This window comes from Tachysurus fulvidraco, chromosome 7, assembly GCF_022655615.1.
Source record: "Tachysurus fulvidraco isolate hzauxx_2018 chromosome 7, HZAU_PFXX_2.0, whole genome shotgun sequence".
Classification (NCBI taxonomy): domain Eukaryota; kingdom Metazoa; phylum Chordata; class Actinopteri; order Siluriformes; family Bagridae; genus Tachysurus; species Tachysurus fulvidraco.
Window position 1 is genome coordinate 10592137 of NC_062524.1, and position 24220 is coordinate 10616356.

Below are 24220 nucleotides of genomic sequence, written 5' to 3' on the forward strand. Positions count from 1 at the left end.
CAGATCATGTAGCATGCATATTAGATTTGGCACAGGTTTTTTAAGATAGATGCCCTTACCGATGAAACCCTCTTTTTTTTACCATGGGATTGGGAAAGAAGCTGAGAGTTATCTCTTCAGTGGCTGGATTAGATCTATTACCAGGAATTGAAGCCATGCGGACCACCAGGAGGCTATAAGCATAGCAAAGTTGTCTACTGTAAAGTGTAGCCCGAAAACCAGGTCCACAAAGGTTGGACCCCTGAGCAAGGCCCTTAACCTTCAGTTGCTCGGTTGTATAATTTTAAATAAACATTTAAGTCACTCTGGGTAAGGGTGTCTGCTAAAAGCCCTAAATGTGTATGTACTCTTTCGTACACTGAATTGATTTTACAAAAATATTCTATTGATTCTAATCTGTGTAACATTTTTATTGTTGTTAGTGAAATAATGAAAACAGTGATGTTGGTTTGTCATGAACCTGAAACTGCACCTATTTCCATTACAGTAGGTGTGAGTTTTACCTACGATATAGAAATGTAAAGCATGAACCTCAGTTATGTCCTGCTCCCAATTTGCTATTGAACTTTCTGGTAGTCTCAGCATAAAAACAAATCAATTACAGCATTCCACGACTGACAAGATAAGAATGCATAAATACACACAGTGTGATACTCCTCAGCTGGAACTGGCTTGGAGTCAAACACACATCCTTTTAAATGTGTGTGTGCGCGCGTGTGTGTGGGTGTGTGAGTATGAGAGAGAGAGAGAGAGAGAGAGAGAGAGAGAGAGAGAGAGAGAGAGAGAGAGAGAGAGAGAGAGAGAGAGAGAGAACTATGATGTTTGGGTGTGATAAAAGATTCACCAGCCAGAAATCAGCAGTCATATTTTATGTAAGTTTAAGGCACACAAATTAAGACTCCACCCATTTCTCAAGGCATATTATCAAGTAAATGTTCCTAAATCCCTTTGACATATCACAGCTTGATGCTTCATTACCACAAGTTCCAGTATCTAAACAATTCATATCCACTCTGACTCAGCTTACAAAATGCCGTTGTTGACTTTACTCAGGACTTGGAAACGTCACATAAGTGAACGCCTGCAGCCCAGAGAGCGGAGTGAGAGCAAAATATACAATATGAACACAACCTGTTTTGGCAGCATCAGTGACTTTTTGTGTAGTTAACATAAATGTTTATATTTCCTTTAAACTATGTACAAAAGAAATACACACTTGCTTGTTAGCTAGCTAGCCATTTAAATAACTAGCAGCCATTTTTACAAGTCAGAATGCCCAATGAACTAGCATGCTAACTGGCTGGCTATTGAGGCATATTAATACAGAGTCTATTTAAACACAAAAAGAGTAAACACTGTGATGGATTAAATATTTTGTGTTGTGCTGCTGTTTAAAGTTTATAACACCTTAATTTGCTGTGTTGGATACGGAAATTGTGTCAGCTCAGAAAACTCTTAAAGTCTGCAACGATGTTGGTTCCTTCTCTCTAAGGATTCTAACAACCTTCACTAGAGTTACTACAGTTGTGTAATCGCACTTAAGATGCTGTTTCCCAAAGGAACCAGGCAATGGTAAGTTCAGAAGGTTGTATTAAAAGTTAGCACAGCTCATGTTTCATATTTAGGGCTGTAACTTGTACCAACTAAGTCATCAACGTTTAGTTTTTCAGAGGTATCTGTCAGGGAACAAGTTTTGCATATTAGTTTTGAAAATGTTGTGGGTTTGGCCCAGTTTTACGGAACTTTACGGCCGCAGCAGGAAACATTGTGGGTAAGTTGCAAAATTCATTTGGTCCAAAAACTTTGTTTCTCAGCATAGACCATTACCAAGAAACCATCCACCTGCTTTCATTAATGCAATGCAGATGATTTCTTTGTCACTTCTCCGCTTTAGGAACTGTTGCTGAGACGGCGGCGCAAGAGAGAGGAGGTTTTTGTCTCTGTGCCTTCCTGGTCGCTTTCACAATCTCTCTAAACAAACAGGAAAAATACAAACATGAAATAGACAGAAAGAGAGACATCTATCTATCTATCTATCTATCTATCTAGATATCCATCTACCTACCTACATACCTATCTATCTACAGTGGCAGCTTGGAAGAACTGGTGCTTAAACCCTGAACTTCTGATCAACAACGCAGAGCCTTAACCACTTGAGCCACCACTGCCCATTTGACATCTAATCTTTATGTCTGATTTTGATATTTAATGTTTAATCTTGAATGATTAAGCTCATTACCATTTTTTGATGCAGGACATCATGCTGTACACACAAACAGCTGCAGAGTCAGTGTATTTTATTATTTCCCACCTCTGGCTATTTTAAATTCAGCGCTTGTGTTAATATCTTACCAGATCTTGATTTTCCAAGGCACTGCTCTTACACACCAGCTTGAGCTTGCACAGGCGATTGCAGGCTGACACCATGTTATAGGACATCTACAAAATAATGCAATAATCACAATTACATACACATAAACAGAGCCAAATGTGCACAACTCATATCTTGCAGACTTCTGAACAAAACCATATTCAGATATATGCATTCTTATCGCAATGACTTATGAATTAGCTCTAGTACCTAGTTTTCTCTTTAATTTAATCCTCTATCACAGGAATTAATGCAAAGACAGCAAACTCTGATATGAAGCGCTTGCATGTAAATTTTTTAAAATTACAGCAAGCTTTTTGCAGATTTGGACCAAAATCTCTCACTCTCATCACAAGTGTGCATTAAGAATTTGATATGTAGAGCCATCAAATGTTAAAGCCAGCATGAGGACAGCATTAGTGAAAGAAGCAATAAGACACCAAGGGTACTAGGGGAAAGGGACTTAAGGAAAGACTACAAAAATTCCACTCACAGTACAGATAATAGTTTTGGGAAACATCCAAGGTTCAGAATTTTGCATAGATAGAACATTTTAGACCTGAGGTAACTTTGGTGCTTAGAAACCTAAATATAATCCATCCATTTTCCACAGACACCATGTTTTTCTCTCACAGGGTCACAGTGTCTATCCCAGGAGACAGGGGACACATTAGACAGGAGAACAACTCGACACACAAAAATTCAGAGATGCCAATCAGCCTACAACACACACGTGGACAATTGTTGGTACCCTTCGTGCAATGAAAGAACAACTTACAATGGTCACAGAAAAAACTTTAATCTGACAAAAGTAATAAATAAAACTTCTACGAATGTTAACCAATGAAAGTCAGACATTGCTTTTCATTTGTTAAATAAGTAATTGTGTGCACATCCCACCTTCTGGCAGGTGCAGGACAAAAACTGCTAAAGTAAAAAAAAAAAATTGAAGTCCGCAACACTGTTTTAACTCCCATATTTATTAATTTGTTAAAAAGCAAAAGCAACGTTTCGACCCTGCTGGGTCTTCTTCAGGCAAATGGAACACATTTGTTAAAAAGGGGATATATAAGCTTTGCAATCAACTGACCCACCCTGTGATTTCAACTAGTTTGATTTGGTCTAAAACAGGCCTAGTAACCTCACCCTTTACTCAATTAAAAGAACACATTCATAGAAAAACAATACAATGAAAAAACACTGCAATGGAAGAAACAGCTCCACACATACTGTACCTACAAGCTCAAAAACAACATGAAAACACCACTCCACATATGCACAAAAGACCACCGAAAAAAGTCAGCTTTTTAACAAATTAATAAATATGGGAGTTAAGTGTTGCGGACATTACATTTTTTTACTTTAGACATTGCTTTTCAACCATGCTTTAAGGGAATTATTTAAAAAAAAAAACAACTCTTAGAACAGGCCTAGACAAAATTATGGTACCCCTAACTTAATATTTTGTTGCACAACCTTTTGAGGCAATCACTGCAATCAGACGATTCCTGTAACTGTCAATGAGACTTCTGCACCTCTCAGAAGGTATTTTGGCCCACTCCTCATGAGCAAACTGCTCCAGTTGTTTCCGGTTTGAAGGGTGTCTTTTCCAGACGGCATGTTTCAGCTCCTTCCAAAGATGCTCAATGGGATTGAGGTCAGGGCTCATAGAAGGCCACTTTAGAATAGTCCAATGGGGCAAGTCATGGAATAATGGTTAGAGAGTCTGACTCGTAATCCTTAGGTTGTGGGTTTGAGTCTCGGGCCAGCCACGACTGAGGTGCCCTTGAGCAAGGCACCGAACCCCCCGCAACTGCTCCCCGGGCGCCGCAGCATAAATGGCTGCCCACTGCTCCGGGTGTGTGTGTGTTCACTGCTGTGTGTGCGCACTTTGGATGGGTCAAATGCAGAGAATGAATTCTGAGTATGGGTCATACTTAGCCATATGTCACGTCACTTTCACCTTCATGTTTTCCTCTTAGCCATTCTTGGGTGTTTTTAGCTGTGTTTTGGGTCATTGTCCTGTTGCAAGACCCATGACCTGCGACTGAGACCAAGCTTTCTGACACTGGCCAGCACATTTATCTCTAGAATCCTTTGATAGTCTTCAGATTTCATTGTTCCCTGCACAGATTCAAGACACCCGGTGCCAGATGCAGCAAAACAGCCCCAGAACATAACATAGCCTCCTTCATGTTTCACATTAGGGACAGTGTTCTTTTCTTGATATGCTTCATTTTTCCGTCTGTGAACATAGAGCTGATGTGCCTTGGCAAAAAGTTCCATTTTTGTCTCATCTGTCCATAGGACATTCTCCCAGAAGCTTTGTGGCTTGTCAACATGTAGTTTGGCATATTCCAGTCTAGCTTTTTTATGATGTGTCCTCCTTGGTCATCTCCTACGTAGTCCACTTTGGCTCACACAACGACAGATGGTGTGATCTGACACTGATGTTCCTTGAGCATGAAGTTCACCTTGGATCTCTTTAGAAGTCTTTCTGGGCTCTTTTTACCATTCAGATTATCCGTCTCTTTGACTTGTCATCAATTTTCCTCATGCGCCCACGTCCAGGGAGGTTGACTACAGTCCCCTGGATTTAAATTTCTGAATAATATGTGCAACTGTAGTCACAGGAACATCTAGCTGGTTGGAGATGGTCTTATAGCCTTTACCTTTATAATCCTTGTCTATAATTTTCTTTATAATCTCCTGAGACAACTCTTTCCTTCGCTTCCTCTGGTCCATGTTGAGTGTGGTACACACCATGTCACCAGACAACACAGTGACTACCTGGAGCCCTATATACAGGCCCACTTTCTGATTACAAGATTGTAGACACCTGCGATGCTAATTAGTGGACACATCTTGAATTAACATGTCCCATTGGTCACATTATTTTCAGTCTTTTTTAGGGGTACCATCATTTTTGTCTAGGCCTGTTCCATGAGTTTATTTTTTTAAATAATTCCGTTGAAGCATGGTTGAAAATGTCTGACTTTCATTGGTTAACATTCATAGAATTTTTATATATTATTACTTTTGTCAGATTAAAGTTTTTTCTGTGACTGTTGGGAGTTTTTCTTTCATTGACCGAAGGGTACCAACAATTTTGTCCACATGTGTATCTTTGGAGTGAGAGAGAAAACTGGAAAACCCAGAGAAAATACCCAAAGCACAGGGAGAACATGCAAGCACACACACGGAATCAAACCCCAACAAAAAAGGTGCAATGCAAACATGCTAACCACTAAGCTACCATAATCTAAATATAAAAACTGATAAATGTAAGATGTTGGTTCCAGAAAATATATATAAATAAAAAAAATACAAAAACACTGTCTATGCCTCAGAGACCCACTGCTATAAATCTTGTGTGTTGAACAAACTATTTTATAGCTCTTATTCACTGCGCATATTAAGCAATGTTTACATGATGTTGTGCTCATACACATGGGCAGTAGATGTCTCTGTTGGTCACACTTGAGCTGATACAGCATGCGAATAGTCACTCACTGAAGAGCTCGGGATAAGTGTAGGTAGATTTGGACTGAAATACTAGAAATATGATGCCATATCAGTATGATTGAGATCAATTTGAATCAATTTGCCAAATTTTGATTATGAAAAATGAATTGGACCAGATTTTTTGTTTTTCTTTTTAAACAGAATTCAAGTTCAGAAAAGAAACCAGATCAATAAAATCTGAATATAAAAATAAATTTAAAACTGAGAGTTGCAATGTGACAAAACAAAAATACAAGGCATTGTTTTGATGTAGTTATTCAAATAGTTGGGTTATCCTTAATCTTACTTAATATGAATTTGTTATAATTTATAATTCAAAACTTTTAGTCAGGAAAAGTATTTCAAACTTGATGATTCGGCAGGTTAAAGATATATATATAAATACAAAATACAGAACAAAAGGCCAATATTGTATCTTATCATCACACGGTGATTTTTTTTTGCAACACTACTGATACATGTATAATATGTAACTGAATCCCTCCAGAATTTTGCAGATTTTTTTATGAATATTGCAGCCAAAAATTTCAACTGATGAAATTTGAAGCACAAAAGCATCTTTTTTCTAAACTACCAGTGAAGACACATATGTGATGACTTTCTGTGAGAGCTGCACTCAAATTTGATGCTTGTGAGTGGAAGAGAGCTTTGGCTGAATGTGTGCTGTGATGATCTGTAACAAATGTTAAATCTGTTGTATTTAAAAAATTTTTTTTAATGAAACTTATATTATTTATTATTATAAATATTGCAGAGGATGCATCAGACTTTGAGTTCATTTCTGTAATTGCAAAATATAGATAACAAACTGCAGGCTGTAGAGTTTAACAACAAATAGATAACTAGATTTGTAAAGTTCGTCACGACAAACTTTGATGTTGGCTTTGACGATGCAAGTATTCGCAAAGGCCGGTGCTTTTTGGAGGTGAGTGGACATAAGGGTCAGTGTTACTTTTGGAAGCAAGCAGACAGAAAGCTAGGGTGCCAAAACATTTGGAGGTAAGTGGAGACGAGAATGTGGCCTCATCCGAATACTCTTGAGGAAGTTCCCCACATTGGGCTGAGTGTTTTGATATGTCCATGTTGTGCTAATTATTTTTTTTCATGTGACGTCACGTGACATGACCAGAATACACGTGAGGAGTGGTTTGATATGTCACAAGTGGGGGATGTGGTAGCTCAGTGGTTAAGGTGTTGCGCTACTGATCGGAAGGTCATGGGTTTGAACCCCAGGTCCACCAAGCTGCCACTGCTGGGCCCCTGAGCAAGGCCCTTTAATGCTCAGTTGTAAGTCACTCTGGATAAGGGTGTCTGCTAAATTCTGTAAATGTAACAAGACCATGTTGTGCAAATATTTAATTTTCACGTGACATCACGTGACATCATCAGAATACCCGTGAGGAAGTTCCCCTCATTGTTCTGAGTGTTCTGATATGTCACATGTCCATGTTGTAAAAAGTTTTGATTTTGCATATTTTGGGGGCGGGGCTGCGGCACAACCGAAAGGCCAGTCAGTACACCAATTTAAAACTTTGTTCAGAGTATCACCCTAAAGGAGCTGGCCCGAGTTTGGTGTAGATAGTTCGAAAGCTTGCCAAGTTATAAACCTCCAAAGTTTATAATGGGAGTCTATGGGAAAAAAGGCCAATTTGAGACCTGGTACCAGAAGTACTGGTACTCGGATCACTTAGAAAAGTAACAACAACAAACCTCAGACCAGGGTCGACGACATATCCGAATTTGGTGCATGTGGCTCGAAAGCCCTAGGAGCAGTTACTATTTATAAATTTTTGTCTAAGCTTAAATAGGAAAACAGAATGTTGGCTTCTACAAAGCCAACATAATGAACACACCTCAATCCTGCTATTAGGTATGAGAAAAAGATCATCGCATCAGGGAGACAGAAACATGTGTGTGCAACATCGGAAGTCTCAAAATCTGAGCGTGCACCGTCGCCGGCCAATGTTTGCTTAAGTAGCAGTGGTGCTATTGAATGTGTGGTGATTCAGAGCTAAGAGCAAACATGACCCACCTTCCACTTTCTCTTAGCATTAAACATCCTGAAGTTCTTTATGTTGATGGAAGAGCGATTTCTCTTTGCCAACTGCGTCCTAGTGAGAGGCTAAAACAGAAGTCAAGTTGAAAACACTTTATCTATACACCTGGCAAGATTATTCTCTCATACATTTAAATTTGAAAGAGGGTTGTTAAGGGGGGCTTTTTTAAAGGCTTACTTTAATCCAGGGGTGAATCAGGCATTCCTCAGCAGTCATTCTCTCACTGTGTTATAAATACATACACACACAAAAAAATATGGAAATGAAAGATAATTAACAACAATGCAATAATTTGTTTAGTTTCTATATTACTTATTCTACACAGGGTCACAGAAAACCTGGAGTCTATACCAAGAGACCCGGGGCAGAAGATCAATCCATCACAGCACAAACTCACTCACACACACACGCACACAAACACACACACACACACACACACACACTACAAAGAATTTAGAGATGACCTACAAAACATCAGCCTACAAAACATGTCTTTGGACTGTGGAGGGAATCAGAATATAGAGTATAGAGAGGAAACTCCCAAACCATATCAACAAACCACAATCTAAGGACTGAAATTCTACCATTAAACCACCAAAAACTGCTCACTGTGCCACACTAAGGGGGAATATAAGGTAAAAATCTAACTTTTTTCCTCATAAATTATTTATGTTTTATATTGTTTTATGTAGCATTTAGACCTTTTTATAATGTAATATTGTGTGATATCTGAATTTGGATTCTGACTCACGTATTAAAAAGTGACAGGATCGTCCATGAATATTTGTTCCGTGAACATTAAAATCATTAAAATCCCGAGAGAGATTTTGTAGCTGAACATTTCTTTAAGAGAAGATGTGAAGGATAAAATGCAGCTTCTGTCAGATAAGCTCTGTTACGCCTCTAATATTTTCTAGCTCAAATGTGTTACCTCTGCTCTTTGACAAGTAGTTTCTGGATAAAGTCTTTGGCCATAGAGCTGGTCTGGCTGAAGTAGTGTGGCTCAAACTCGTACTTCATGTCCACAATGTTCTTCAGCGTCTCTTCGTTTGTGTCGCCTTGGAACGGAGAAAGACCGCTCAGCCTGAAAGCATAAAAGCTTACTTTAATCTCAGAAAGATATTCAGAGTATGCACATTTTCTATCAACCGCAATGTGTTTAAATAGCTATCTTTAAAGAAAAGGAAACACATAACATCTTAATGTAGACATTCATTTAAGATATTAAGTGTACATTAACTAATACTTACAGTGCATCATTATTTATTACACATTATTTAAACATGATGAATCATGTTTTATACTTCATATTGATAAGAAATTCATGTGTAATACTGTAATGTTACTGTATCCTTTCACACACAAACTCTGAATGAATTCCTCCATCCATCATGTGTCAGGTACATGGTATACTGCAATATATCTGCATCAATAGTTAGAAATAATTTGACAAGATTGCCATATAAGCTGAAGTGATAGGGAAAAGAAATGTCTCCTACTTAGAAAAAATAATTGTTTAAGAAATGTTTCAAGTTTGTAACTGCTTCTTCTTTAGGTCCATTACATAACAACGTCCACTATTCTGGGAGTACATTTGCAACCCTGCCCATTGATTGCTATATTTGGACTTCCAGATAAAGCATCTCAGTTAAACTCAATGCAAAAGGAAGTTATTAGCTTTACATCATTGCTGGCTAGAAGTCATCATCTTCTTCAGTGGAAGTCCTCCATCCCACCTTCTCACTCACAATGGCTTAAGGATACAACGTTTTTTATTAAGCTTGAGCTCATATTTCATAGGCCTTCAGGTTTTGCCGGATTTCTGCTTCCTTTCTATTATTTTTATTATTATTATTGTTGCAATTCTTTTACTTTACTCCATTTTTATGTAAAAGCAAACTGGGATTCTGTATTATTATTTGACTTATGTTTGTTTTCAATAAAAAGACTTTTCAAAATAAAAAAAATAAAAAAGAAATAAAGAATGCTGCAGGGATGACGTATTTTTGTAGCACAGCCCGAAAGATAGCATCACTCTGGTTTCCTCAATAAAAAATAAGTGGGATTATTCCATTGGCTTTGGGATTGTTCGAGAAAATAATTTCTGTGATCAAAAGTATATGATTCTTATGTTTGTTATTAAGATAATCTTCAAAATTAAACACAAGTATTAAAAGCATTTTAAACCTTAAATACAATTCCCAGAAGTGACCAAAGATCTGTTAAAAAAAAAAAACCCACTGGCTTCAAAATGACGGAACAAGATGTGCAACATAATAGAAAAAAAAAAACATCAGATGTCACTACACCACTAGCTTTTCTGCCAATAATATACATTAAAATGACTATTTTAAAAAGACGTAAATACATCTTTACAAAACAAGTGTAAAAATATTCTGTGTGGCTAATGATGTCTAAAACTTTACTAGCCAATCAAGTTTTTTATAATTACTTCCCCTAACATAAAGTGCCTAATGGTTTAAGTTTGCAATCAGTTACTGGGTATTAAAATGCTTAACTTTTTACCTAATAAAAGAGATTAAGAATGACAAGAAAACAGAACCAACAGAACTAATCAGAAGTTATTTCCATAATGTTGGCATGAAAATAGCTCAGTCAAGTGAAGAGACAATGAAGACCTTTAGCCAAAGTGACTTTTAGCCCTTTTCACTTATAGAAGAAATCAGATTTTAAAATGTGAAAGCCTAACTTCAGATTGAGGCAGAAGCAAAAAGTAAACACACCAGTAGCTAATAATTAGTTAGGCTGCTATTAGATTGACAAAAACATACATTCACACATATATCTACAAGCTGAGCTCTGTTACAGCTCTGATGTCACTCTTCTAAACAGGGCAGGTACAAAACAAAACACATTTGAGTTCAGTAAAACCTACCTTTCCAGAAATATAAAATAAAGTGTCAACACGACTATATCAAGGGATATTTCAGGCTATTTTAGTGACTACCTGCACGTCTGCCACCAACCACAAGAGGTCACCTTGCTTAGAGAGCTGAACTGCTGATCACCTGCTTGAGATTCACTTCTTTATTTCTCTAGTTGTGCTTTGATGCTTTGTACTACATGTGACAATCTCAGTTTGTACTAATGTCATTGTCTACCTCACACTTTTACAGTGTTCTGTTGTACAAGAGAAAAGTTTAAACGTTCATGCAACAGTTTGGACTGAAATTACAGCACAGCAACAACAATAGCAATTCACTTAGCAACAAGTTAGTAGGTTAATGTTTGTAATAATGTAATGTTGATCATTACCTTCTCCAAACAGCAACTAGTATAGTTTTAACTAGTGTCTTGGCTCAAGAGAAACATTAAACTTCCTGGGGAAGTTGTGGCTTGGTTAGAGAGTCTGACTCCTAACCCTAAGGTTGTGGATTCGAGTCTCGGGCCGGCCACAACCGAGGTGCCCGAACGCCCCAACTGCTCCCCGGGCGCCGCAGCATAAATGGCTGCCCACTGCTCCGGATGTGTGTTCACAGTGTGTGTGTGTGTGTGTGTTCACTGCTGTGTGTGTGCACTTTGGATGGGTTAAACGCAGAGAACAAATTCTGAGTATGGGTCAACGTACTTAGCCGTATGTCACGTCACTTAAACTCTACATAATATCACTCTATAATATGAGGAAGTCAAGACTACCCAAGTAGATAGATTGAAATTTTAGGTTGAGGTGTGATTTGGATAGGGCTGAGTGGTAAATCTATATTGATACTATATTGAAAAAATATCTCCACGATTTTGATAAGGTTTTTGAGCATTTTTCAAGACTTAGCCGATGTTCACAGGATATAATATACACTTACACACATTTATAGTATTTAGCAGATCCAAATAATTAATCTATTTATACAACTGAGGGTCTTGTTCCAGAGATCAGTACTGGCCGTTTGACGGTGATGGGATTTAAACTCACAAACTTCTAGTCAGTGGCCCAACATATTAAAGACTGTTCTACCACTGCCCACAGAACAAAATAGTTCTTCTGTGCAATTTCTGTGAAAACCTGCCAATTTCCTGTCATTTTTATATGTAAGAGTGCAGGGCAGAGACAGGAATTCAACCTCCAACCTAAGGGGTATGAACCAAACATACTAACCACCATGCCAAAGAACTGTGTTTTTTTTCCACAACAGATTTCTTCTTTACTTGACAATCATCTTATTGAGAATACAAGGATCCAAAAGTCTGCACTCCACTGCATAATCCAAATGCATAAACAACCCTCAAAAAGTGTAGTCAAAAAGTGAAGCAGTCACTTGTATGCACTGTTTCAATGATTACTCCATGTGAGAGGAGTTAAAAAAAGAAGTAATCATTTTGTATTTTATAATTAAACTCATGCTCCAACTTAAAAACAGTGGAAAATCAGCACTGATCTCATTACATTGTGACGTAAATGTTATGGCTTTTAGACTGAGTTTTTGTTATGCTTCTTCCACTTCAGAATAAAAGTTATCTTAGCATGGGAAGTTTATATCAACAAGAAGATAAGTTTAATTTAATTTTTGGGGTCTAAGAAACATGTGGAACAAATTTATTTTCGCATTAACGGTATGAAATGAATTTCGATATCAAACAATATGAATAAAATTTTAGTGATAATATTTTTGACTATATTGCCCAGCCCTAATTGTCAGTGGCATTCAGGTGAGGAATTACAAGTTGTAACTTCTTCTTGAATGCATTAAGCATTCATCTGCCTGTTAGAAATCAACTCTTGTGAAGTCTTGCCACTATTTACTGAGCTCAACTCCCTGTGTAGGACCAGTGATATTCCTGTCTTCCATGAAACATCAAACACCCGCATTCATGAAAATTCTTAGTGCAAAGAGTTTCTCGTAGTGAGAAAATTCTAAAAAAATAATTCTTAGAAATGTGGGCGTTTCCCCTTAAGATGAAAGAGAAGATCATAGTAAAGGTAAAAGTTATTTAAAAAGCATCTTAACCCATATAAGGTAAAAAAGTGTTAGGAGTAGTGAGGAGGACGAGGAGGACTTTTAAGAGGATTAAGAGATTCTTTATCAGAGAAGAAAATGGCCGAAAGGAAGGTGAAGAGGGAGAAGAAATGTATAGACACATATACATATAAATGGCATTTACGCACTGTTTCAAAGATTTTAGCATTTCGCTAAGTGGCATAGAAGCAGACATAATTTGATATTTCTGCGTTGTGTCGGAGATGCTTACATTTACACTTAAATTTACATTTACATTTACATTTACGCTTACATTTACACTTAAACTTATTATTACATTTATAACGTACAGATGACTAATATGATCGGTTATGAACATAATCCCTACACGATATAGATTTAAATATCTTAACACAGAAACAAAGCGATGGCTTATAATAGGCCAGATTTTAAAAACGCTCCTTTTTTATTAGCCAAACGATCACAAGAATGTGTCATACCTAGTAACAGTTTTAAGCCCCGCCTCCTATTAAAGATTAAAGTTGTTGTATTTTCCATGCTCAGAGCTGCTGAGATCGGTCCTGAATCACTCTCAAGATAAGATTCCTAGTTAGAAATGTTTAAGCTAAATTAGGAGCTCTTAGGAGAATATTTATGAATGCCGGCCCTGAACTTTTGGTGTGTTTGAATACCTGAATATTTTTGAGTACAATTTTTAATACGATTTTTAATCATTTTTAATTTTTGAGTACAAGTTCATGTTATTTTTGCTACTGATAATAAAATGTGTATTATATTTAGTTGTCAAGAACTCTGTTTATGAGCAGTGCTTAATGTTTACTGAAATGTTTTTCCAAACATTTCCCAAACATCATATTTCATAACGTGTATAAAGATTTTTTTATTGTGTTGAGGAACTCAAATAGGCCTGTGGGTATTTTCAAAAGCATGACTCAGATGAGAAAAATAAGTACTTACAGAATGTAGGTGATAACACCAATACTCCTGAAGAAAAGAAACAGAGGGGAGAACATTCTTTCACTTCTCACACCCCAGTTTCGAAACAGGTATGACGGTTAAACAGAAACAGGATTAAAAATGAGAACCAGATGTTATACATCAGATACAGGCTGCTTACAGCTTCTGCATACCATCATAACCATAGCTAACAAACCCTTTCCAAATTAAAAACTCTGAACATGCTACACCTCTGCTATGTGCCAAGAAATAAACACAAAGATTATAGATAGTTGTTACACAAAAAATGCTTTTAACTGCATACAAAGTGTGAGGGTCTATATGAAAAGTGCGCACATTTTTGTGCAGAAGTGGCCAGGATTCAACTTGTCAAAAATTTACCCTGAGGCACTTTGACACACTGTGTGTGTGTGTGTGTGTGTGTGTGTGTGTGTGTGTGTGTGTGTGTGTGTGTGTGTGTTTGTGTGTGTTTGTGAGAGACTGTGCATGTATGTACATGTACACACCACATATCTGCTGCTGTGCTGAGAGGTTCGAAGTTGATGATCTCCGGGGCTAAAAGCAGAAAAAGAAAGAAACTGAATGAAATGCAGAAAAGTCACGTTACACACTGTTTACACAGTACACGGTACACACCATTCTCTCACTGAATCTGAGAGAATCCACAGCGACTTATGCTGAATAATATACTGGCCCGCACTGTTTCATATCACATCACCTCTGTAAAACCATCAACTCTGGATAATGAATAAAGAAACGACAGCTCAGGTTCCTTTTTTTTCTGAACTTCAAAAGATCAGCAGCAAAGATTAACATATTTAACAGCTAATTGATTTCAAAGATATCCATTCGTCACTCCATCCATCAGTCCATCCATCACTCCATCCACCCATTCCTATTAATACACCTCCTATATGTATATATATTTTTTTCTTTACGGATGAACATATATACATTTCCATCTGAAATGTAACTGAAAAGCCCGTCCCATTTTTCTCTTCCTGTTTCTGTCCACTTATTTCTCACCCTGTTCATGTGACTTCCTGAACTTTCTCTCGTCTCCATGGAGACTGTCTGACCTGAATACCCCCATGCTAAGTATTTTTACTATATGTTCACTCAAATTAAGCACAATTAACACAAGAATGTCTGTCTTACCAATATACTGTGGGGTTCCACCCGTGCTCTTATACTCCACTCCTTGTAGAAAGCAGTGGGCCATTCCAAAATCAATGATCTTAATATTAGGATTGGGGACCTGCTTATCTGACATCATGATGTTCTCAGGCTGAGGGAGGACAAAAGCAAAACAGTGATGCAGGAATAATCTAAAAAACATCTCAAAGCATTGTTTATTTTAAGCTAAATGCATTTAATGACTCTCAAAATCCTAATGTAGCACCAAAAACAAATAACATAGCATATTCAGGTCAAGCCATGTCTAATCCACAGCATTTGATAAAGTAAAAGCATAAAGTAAAATACAACACATGGAAGCTTCTTTATAATAAAACTATATATCAATAAGAATAGAAACTGTAACTCTAAGACAAAGCACCTTTAAGTCAAAGTGGCCCACGTGTTTGCTGTGCATGTAGTTAACCCCCTCTAGAATCTGCTTCAGGAACTTGATCGCGTCCGTCTCGGTCAAGCTCTCCTTCTCAGCAATGAAGTCAAACAACTCACCGCCTTGAATACTAAGAATAAAATAAAAATAAACCATTTCCTTTTTTCACTCTGTGATTCTTGAATTTCTGTAAAATAAGTTTAAAGATAGAGTTAATAATATGCAGAAGTTCAGATTACATCAAAGTAACCAGAAGGAGTCTTGTTAGTTATATGATTGAAAAAGCACATAAAATATAGCAGATGCATACAATTTGTAATTTTATTTTTACATTATATTCTATTGTCTTATATTACATTATTTTACATTATATTCTATTGTCTTATATTACATTATTTTACATTATATTCTATTGTCTTATATTACATTATTTTACATTATATTCTATTCTCTTATATTACATTATTTTACATTATATTTTATTGTCTTATATTACATTATTTTACATTATATTTTATTGCTTTTTCAGCTGAATCAGATTATAAGATTTTCAATACCTACTATAAAAAAAATTTTCCTGCCTGCAGAGAAGCTTTACTTCCTGTACTTGCTCTTCTACGTTGAATACCCAGGATGTAACATAATATTAACATAAAAACAATATTTTGAAGTAACGTGTTAAATTGAGAATAGACAAATACAGATATTTATACCGGTGCAAGCAGTGATTAATGGGGCCAATCACTTTCTGATTGAAAAAGACCACAAGCCTCTGCGAACATCAGTGCTTGCTCCAAAATGCATCTACTTATCCAATGTCGGACCATGGGCAGGTTTTTTGAGTTGTGTTTGTGTTGTAGTGGGAATTTTACTGAAACTTGGCAGTTGTTCTTTTAAAAATATTACATATTAAAAACTTTAATGTACATACTGTACTGTACTTAGTCTAAAGCTGACAATCTTTCTAAATAAGCAAACAAACAAACAAACAAATAAACAACAGCAAAAGCCCTGCACAGAAACCATGATACAGTTTGGATTTGCATTTACAGTATATCCATTTTGGATGCAGCTATAAGTAGTTAAATTTGATTATCGTTGCATTATTTTTAGTTTAATATTTATATTCTTTATTAAAATTCTGAACTAAAACCCATTCTGTTTATCCCCCATTAATTCCCCATCCTGCACTGCATTAAGTGGTTTTGTCATCATAATATTACCCCAGACATCACCGTTTTTAGGGTTAGGACCTGTACATCTACAGTACATACTGTATATGCCTCAACACACACACACACACACACACACACACACACACACATACAAACATACAGCTCTACGATGAGGACCACCTCTGCCTTGCTCTCGAACACATCACGGAGGGCCATGATGTTCTGGTGTTGGAGGCTCTGAAGGATCTCCACCTCTTTCTCCACGCTCGCCCTCTCCAGGCCCAGGCGGCTCCCTGCACCGCGCCGCAGCTTCAGAAACTTCCCTGCCCACACAATCCCGGTAGCCCGCTCACACACCTCACGCACTTGCCCGAAATGACCACTGGTGCAGCAAGAACAGAACATAAGCGAGTTGAGCTCAAACCTGTTCTACACATTATACAACTCATACAAAGCAAAAAGACAAAAATTCTATCAAGGGCTTTTGTTCCATTAATAATACACCTCCTTACATGGTTATGTGGTCTCTTTGTGCCTGGTGTGGCTTTTATTTCTTTACCCCATTTTCTTTTGTGGGTAATTATCTGCCAATAGGTCTCAGGTGCATTAGTGATGTCATGTATGTATTTGTTCATCTGAAAAGCACTACACTAAAATGATCACATATCTTCTTTCTTCCCAATGAGTGCGTGCATGTTTTAGTCTGCATGCCGTGCTATGTGTTTTATCTACAGAAAATAGTTCCTGCATAGAAAGTACAGAAAGTAGTTACCTTTATAACTGTAGCAGGGGAAAAAAAGAGATTTTTAGGGATTTTTAGACTTCTGTCAGGCAAGAACATAAAACTGAAGCTGCAGTGGGCAAACACTCACCAATACTGGACTGCTGAAGACAGGAAAAATTATGAATCTGGATTTATGCTGAGACACACAGATGGAAGGGTCAGTATTTTCTCGAACAGCATGAATCCATGGACCCAATCTGCCTGTGGCAGGTGTATCCTTTTCACACTTTGGGACTTTTAATACTAATCAATCATCACCTGAATGCCACAGAGTATTTGAGTATCGCTGCTCACCATGTGCACACCTTCATGGCACAATTTACCATCTTCTAGTGGCTACTATAAGGACGTTAATGCACAAAATTCGTCTCAAGCTGGTTTCATGAACATGATAATAAGTTCAGCGTTCTTCAGTGTTTTTTTCCCAGTAACTGAATCTGAATCCAGTAGATCACCTTTGCAATGTGATTGGATGAGAGATTAACTATCTGCAGGAATTCAACATGGAGCTGAATCTACATGCCATGAAGAATCGAAGCTGACTCTACCCAGTATTAGTGTAGTGTTAGTAATAAAGTGCTTTATAACTGTCTAATGATTCAGGCTTAATACCATATAAGTAAGATTGCAAAAACATGCTTTTCTGATCACGTTACCACAGAGTTACCACAGACTTCTTGTCAGCTCACACCAGCCTGGCCATCTTATCATTATAAATATTAAAATAAAAATATATAAAAATAGTATGGAAAATTTACAGATCAAAATTAGACTCATGGTGTATGTTGATGTGAAATACTTTTCTCTATTTTACAGAAAACTTCTATCAATGTATGACAGGTGTATCACTGTATAATCAGTTAATATATAAAATCCTTACCTGCCCAGTACCTGTCTGATTTCATATAAATCCTCAACATTATCCAGTTTAAAATGCGCCATGATGCTTCTTCTCACTGTTTTTTATTTTGTTGTTGATGTTGTAGAGTCACAATGTCGAATACAGCATTGTTCTTGATGTGATCTCTGGAATGTTCAATCTGAATAAGAGAGAATGGATTTGTTCTTTATTATAATGTAAATTACCTCAGGAGTAACAACCTGTTTAGACCATTTTATGTTCACATATGTTTACTTTTCACGACACAAAGCAGTCATGGTCATGACATATCACTCATTTTCGAATCTTCTAGAAAAGGAAACATACAAAGAAGTAGTCCTGCAAGTCATTGCAATCGCACAAGCAGGTCATATTCTTTTGTAGCTGTGCCAATGTTGTTACAGTTTCCCATGTAGCACAGAGAATGTTTACTGATGATTACGTAACATCCATTTTTCACATACTAGCACACTTCTGTCATTCTGTTATTTTTTCAATGATTTCATTATGAGAAGTAAAAACATCAGTGACTGAAAGAGAACAAAATAAGAATGTTAGCAGAGGGTTATCTATCTATCTATCTATCTATCTATCTATCTATCTATCTATCTATCTATCTATCTATCTATCTAAGTGGTGTATTATATTATTTAACGAGCCACAGCTAGTATTTTCTTGAATTAACTAGCCCCCTAAATGAACAAATCTTCAAAAAGCTTTCACTAAATCAAATAAATCACAAAAGAGAAACATTTTAAGGTGTACTGTCATGACCAGGTGTCCAAATTCAGTGAGTTAAAAAGAGAGAGTGAGCGACAGTAAATAATTAAAGACAGGTTTAGCGAAAGAGAAACGAGTACAGTAGGTAAACGATGTCAGCTCTTTTTTAGCTGATGCAAGTAATTCCATACACAACTTCAAATAAGTTTGAAAACTTTTATATACATTATTTACATGCTCACCTCAAAGCTTACAGGCTAATGGGTAATATCTTAATAGATTAAATTATGTAGGATTACTGGTTAAATATTAAATACGAATAAGAATAAAACTAGCAGCGGGCGTTAGATTGAAGTAGTTTACTGATACTACTTAAAAATATGTAATAACCTGCTTACGCAGTTGTTAATGGTATGCTAAACTGGCAGCTAGTGATCTTGTTAGCAAAATGAGCATCACAACCAGTACAAAACTAATGTAGCAAACTGGACACTAAACATACGTTAGACTACATTCAAGGTAACGGAGAAGCTTCTGTCTGAACTGTTCCTTTAAGAACACAAGAAGATCGACGACAGTGCAGGTGGCAAATACACAGTGCAGGTGGCCATAAATACTGATAGATAGATAGATAGATAGATAGATAGATAGATAGATAGATAGATAGATAGATAGATAGATAGATAGATAGGTAGGTAGGTAGGTAGGTAGGTAGGTAGGTAGGTAGGTAGGTAGATAGGTGACCTTGTTGCTAAAGAAAGACAGACAGACAGCCTATAGATACATCCAGTTAGATTATCCTATTTCTCTAGGCATTCAGTTAGACACAGAAAGACAGACAGGTAGAGATGGACAAACAAAGAGAGAGACATCAGGTTGGAGGATCCTATTTCTACAGACAGACAGACAGACAGACAGATAAACAAAAAGACAGAAAGACAAACAGACAGAGAGACAGACAGAACGACAGGATAAACTGATCATCAGAGTCACACACACTCACATACAGTAGATACAATTGCCTTATCTCTACTGCATACCATCAGGAGTTTAGTCTTTTCCTGATAATGGCCCCTATCCTCCTCCCACTGGCTTCCTTCAGTCTCATCGCAGGAAGTCAATCACAAAACATAACAATAAACTTCATTCAATCAGAAGCAGTCACTCTTGAGCCCTAGACCAGAGAGGACAATCACCATCACACTGCTGACGGACAGAAATGCTGAAGCTTAGCCAACTTCCACCTACTCTAACTGCACTGTGGTGAACAGTGTGAACATGACATTATTGTTGCTTCAACAGAATGTCAAGGCTACAAAAACATCATGTGTTTACAGTAGACATGTGAAGAGCTTCTAACTCAGTCAGCTGTAGTTGCTGAAAATATTGTAGTTGCAGAAAATACTGTAAATGGTCTAAACATCCCAAAATGCTTTGCATAACACATTTTGCATACTGGTTAATTTTGTTATCTTTAGAGCCAGGCCTGGTGTGTACTGTCTATGCATTTCATGTACATCTGATAAAGGAAAGTGTTCTAAACCTTTCTATTATTCCTCATTTACCAGATACCAGGATGAGAACATTCCTGATCCCAAACCTAAATCATGAAGCAGCTGTAGGCTTTTATGCCCCAAAAATCTTTAAATATTATTCAAAAATATTCATGTTTTTAAAAAACATATAAAGACATCTTTAAAAATTATCTATTAAAGATATTAAGATATCTTTAAAAATTGATTTGATCCATAGTTTAATAATAACTCGTAGTTGTTATTATTTTCTTTATTATTATTAGAATTATCATCATTAAAGGTGGGGTCTCTGATTTTTGAGAAATGCTTCAGAAAACTGAGTCGGGCCGAATACGAAACAAAAAACAAAACAAACGTGTAGCCAATGAGCAAAAAGGGGCAGGTCTTGTCAATATGCGTCGAAGAGAGTGTTCAGTGCAATGTGTGACATTAGCAGAAAGCGGTTTTAACATTGACATGGAGGATACAAACAAAGAAAGAAAGTGAAGAAAGGCTTACGATAAGGCAAGAAGAAGGACCCGTGTTAATATAGGATCAGCTTTCCAGCACTGGAGAGAACTGAAGGAGCAGGAAGTTGGCCGTGTATTCACAGATTCAAGTTTCCTGAGTCAATAACTCCAGGGCTAAACGCTGTTAATACACAAATAGCACCTCTTTTCTATCGTAGTAATGTAGAGAGGCAGTTACAACTGTACAGCTAGTAACAGCGTTTAGCTCAGGAGTTATTGACTCAGGAAATTCTAATCTGTGAATATTCGGCCAACGGGACGTGTTTGTTTTGGTGATTTCAAATGTCAACATTGGCTTTCAAAAATAGAAGACCCTACCTTTAACTATTATTATTTTATTCTAAATTTACACTTTTACTTTTTTATGTTTTGACATGTGAGTCACTTTGAATTTTAAACATTAAAGGTGTTATACATATAACATTCTTCTTCTTCTTATTGTTATTATTATTATTATTATTATTACTATTATTATTATTATTTATTATTATTATTATTATTATTATTATTATTATTATTATTATTATTATATTGTTATATTGTTGTTATATTGTTGCTGGTTCCGTTTTCTCACCACCGTTACCCCTGGCTTGGTCATGAGAGATAAACTGATTAAAAGAATTGAAATATTTCTGTAAATATGCTTTGTAAACGGTTTATAACAAAGGTTCTGCTCATTGAAGGTGAATCTGAAGTAGTGAAGAAGCACAGGCAGTTACTGGGTTAACTTTTACAGCTTATGGGTTACCTTTTAAGGAAAAGTAGGCAGAGCTCTACGTTTCATTTCAGGAAGGGAAAAACAAACAAAAGAATGATGCAAAGCAATACTGTGTTTCACATCACCTTTAAAGATTATTAGTAGTAGTATTATTATTTGGCCAAATTAATATTGTTCACATGAATTCCTGTCAACTTTTTTATTCAATCCTAAAAGTAACTCAACCCGGTCTCTTATTTAAAAAAACACACCCAACCCCTTAAATCATCCTTGATATAATTAGTTTTGAATAGATCCTATTTTCTGTAGAAATGTCAAACTGTAGAACTAACAAATTGTGTAGTTCTCTCTGATTCGGTCATAACATCTTCTCAAGCTTTGTTTAGTGAAACCAAAGCAAGAGCAATTTTATTTTTCATATAAATCACGGTTTCCCTGGCAAAGCGTGTTATGTCACTCTGTTATGCTTATAAAGTCTTATCATTACTGATACACATGCACTCCATTCACTACTGCTCTTTATTCAAGTAAACATCTGCAAATGCTTGCGTATGATCTGCTCTGAGTATTCGTGCACATTTATTATTTAGCCAACTGTTAATTAAAGTAGTCAACCAAGTTACCAACCAGTTAGTACCAACACCGTTGTCTGACTCTGACCTGCAATGCCATTAAGGATAAGTGGCATGAAAGATTGTGCCTCCAGGACCATGCAGGACTTATAATGCATGTTACATGGTCCATCCAGGACTGTTATAGACTTAACAGCGTGTATTGCAATGTTCACCAGGTGTAGTGTAGCTACAATGCTGAGCAGAATTCATGGCTCCTGAGGATATGAAATTGCGTGCACGTTCGGATCACGACTCAAACGTATGAGATGCGTGACTGCAGAAAAAAGCACTGGGGGAAAAACCAAACAAACTCTTATCTATACTCACCTGGACCTGAACAAACACTATATTCACCACTAGAGTAATTCCTTAGCTGTGTATTACAGGGTAGTAATAATAATAATAAAAAAACGGGGATTGTAGCGAGCGCTTGCATTTGCAAACTTGCTTTTCAAAATGTATCCGAATCTCGATGAATTTCTTTTGGTGTAAACTAGGATATCAAATATCCAGTCGCAGTGATCAGTGCCTACAGTGTAGCCCAGCACGTATTTCCGTGTAGCCTGTAGCTCGAGCGTTACTGCAGTAACATAAATCTAACATCCACATCCCTTTGTGAATAAAGTCACTCATGCAAAAGCTAAACACTGACCTGTAAAGTCTGACGGCGCTTCTGGGTTCATCTCTGCCTTCCTCACGAAGAACCATTCACCTTATTTGAGGCTTTAACTTGAATCTATGCACAGGACCTGGTCAGACGAGCACGCGCGTTCTGACCGGGTGCGCGTACTTCGAGGTAACTAACGTCCATTGCAGGAGGAGCTTAGACACAAAAATATTAAAACCTGAAATGTTTTCTTCCCCTATGCATTAACAGTACAATGCACCACGTATTGGTAAAGTGAAGTATCCCGTATAATATAGTTGCATTTCTTTTCTTTTTTTTTTCCTTTTCTTTTTAAATTCTATTCAATTCAATTTTTTCAAACATTTTATTTGTACTATCATTACAAAATAATACCAGCATTTTAACTATGCATTGGTTTAAATAAAGATCTTTTACATACCTTAGTGATTAGTAAAAAAAATTCTTACACAATATGGCCAAGAATATGTTATTTTATTTATGTTATAAATACTAGAACGTATTGATTGTCTTTATGTGCTGCAGCATAACAAGGTCCATTCACTGGAACTAAGAGGCCCAAACATGTTCATGCATGAAAACCCAATGTACACAAAGTAAGCATCATAAAGATACAGGTTGCCAAGTTTGTGTTGCTTAAGAACATAAGTGACCTGCACAGATCCCACATTGAACACCTTTGCACCTTTTACACCCCAGACCTCCTCGCCCAACATTAGCACCTGTTATAAGTTTAAGTCATAAAGACTTTCCTGTGTTTATCCCAGGACTCACAAAATGCTCCTACTGAACACCTTTTATTTAACTTATTTAACTCAGGCAGCAGTTTTGTCTCTCATTGCCTTAAATTGTAAGGCTATAAATCCCATCTAGAATTTGGAACTTGCACAATAAAGAGAAATTAATATGCTTAATTCCTAACATACTGTACATCACCACGATAAAGCATCAATGAAGATTTCTGAATGTCCTGAGTGGCTGAGTGAAAAATTAATCCAGGAACAGAGACAGTAGTAGTGTCTTTTTACAGTGTTTTCCCGCCATCTAGTGGACAAATAGAGTGCGTACAATTTAGTACTGATTAAAAAAAAATGTTTGAAATAAACAGAAACAGAATCAGCTTTATTGACAGGCATGTTTAGAGATGCGAGGAATTTGTTTTAGTAACATAATCTCCACAGTGTAACAGGATGTCATATGCAGTATA

The 24220-nt window shown here is 36.7% G+C and overlaps 1 protein-coding gene across 4 annotated transcripts; it reads right to left on the reverse strand.

The window, feature by feature from the left end:
- Positions 1 to 854: 854 nt before the first annotated feature.
- On the reverse strand, positions 855 to 23176 carry si:dkey-240h12.4 (death-associated protein kinase 2). 4 transcript variants are annotated; one of them, XM_027143981.2, is made up of 12 exons: positions 23020 to 23176; positions 18272 to 18431; positions 16768 to 16989; positions 15424 to 15562; positions 15024 to 15153; positions 14372 to 14420; positions 13866 to 13892; positions 8885 to 9037; positions 8131 to 8176; positions 7929 to 8018; positions 2353 to 2439; positions 855 to 1971 (listed from the first exon to the last, which is right to left on the reverse strand). In XM_027143981.2, exons 2-12 carry the CDS (start codon positions 18331 to 18333, stop codon positions 1891 to 1893), a joined length of 1086 nt encoding a protein of 361 aa, XP_026999782.1. In that variant the 5' UTR covers positions 18334 to 18431; positions 23020 to 23176; the 3' UTR covers positions 855 to 1890. The 4 variants fall into 4 exon arrangements, with proteins under 4 accessions (XP_026999782.1, XP_047672456.1, XP_047672457.1 ...); XM_047816500.1 differs by lacking the exon at positions 23020 to 23176 and adding an exon at positions 20032 to 20174; XM_047816501.1 differs by lacking the exon at positions 23020 to 23176 and adding an exon at positions 17480 to 17527 and having other exon boundaries at positions 18272 to 18390.
- Positions 23177 to 24220: the final 1044 nt, after the last annotated feature.

Excerpts from the sequence above, each read along its gene's own strand:
- si:dkey-240h12.4 (XM_027143981.2), bottom strand. The coding sequence starts at position 18,333 with ATGGCGCATTTTAAACTGGATAATGTTGAGGATTTATATGAAATCAGA. Across the intron at positions 13,893-14,371 it reads AGCACAGCAGCAGATATGTG|GAGTATTGGTGTTATCACCT; the intron begins GTGTGTACATGT and ends TCTTTTCTTCAG. Across the intron at positions 1,972-2,352 it reads CCTTGGAAAATCAAGATCTG|AGAGATTGTGAAAGCGACCA; the intron begins GTAAGATATTAA and ends CTGTTTGTTTAG.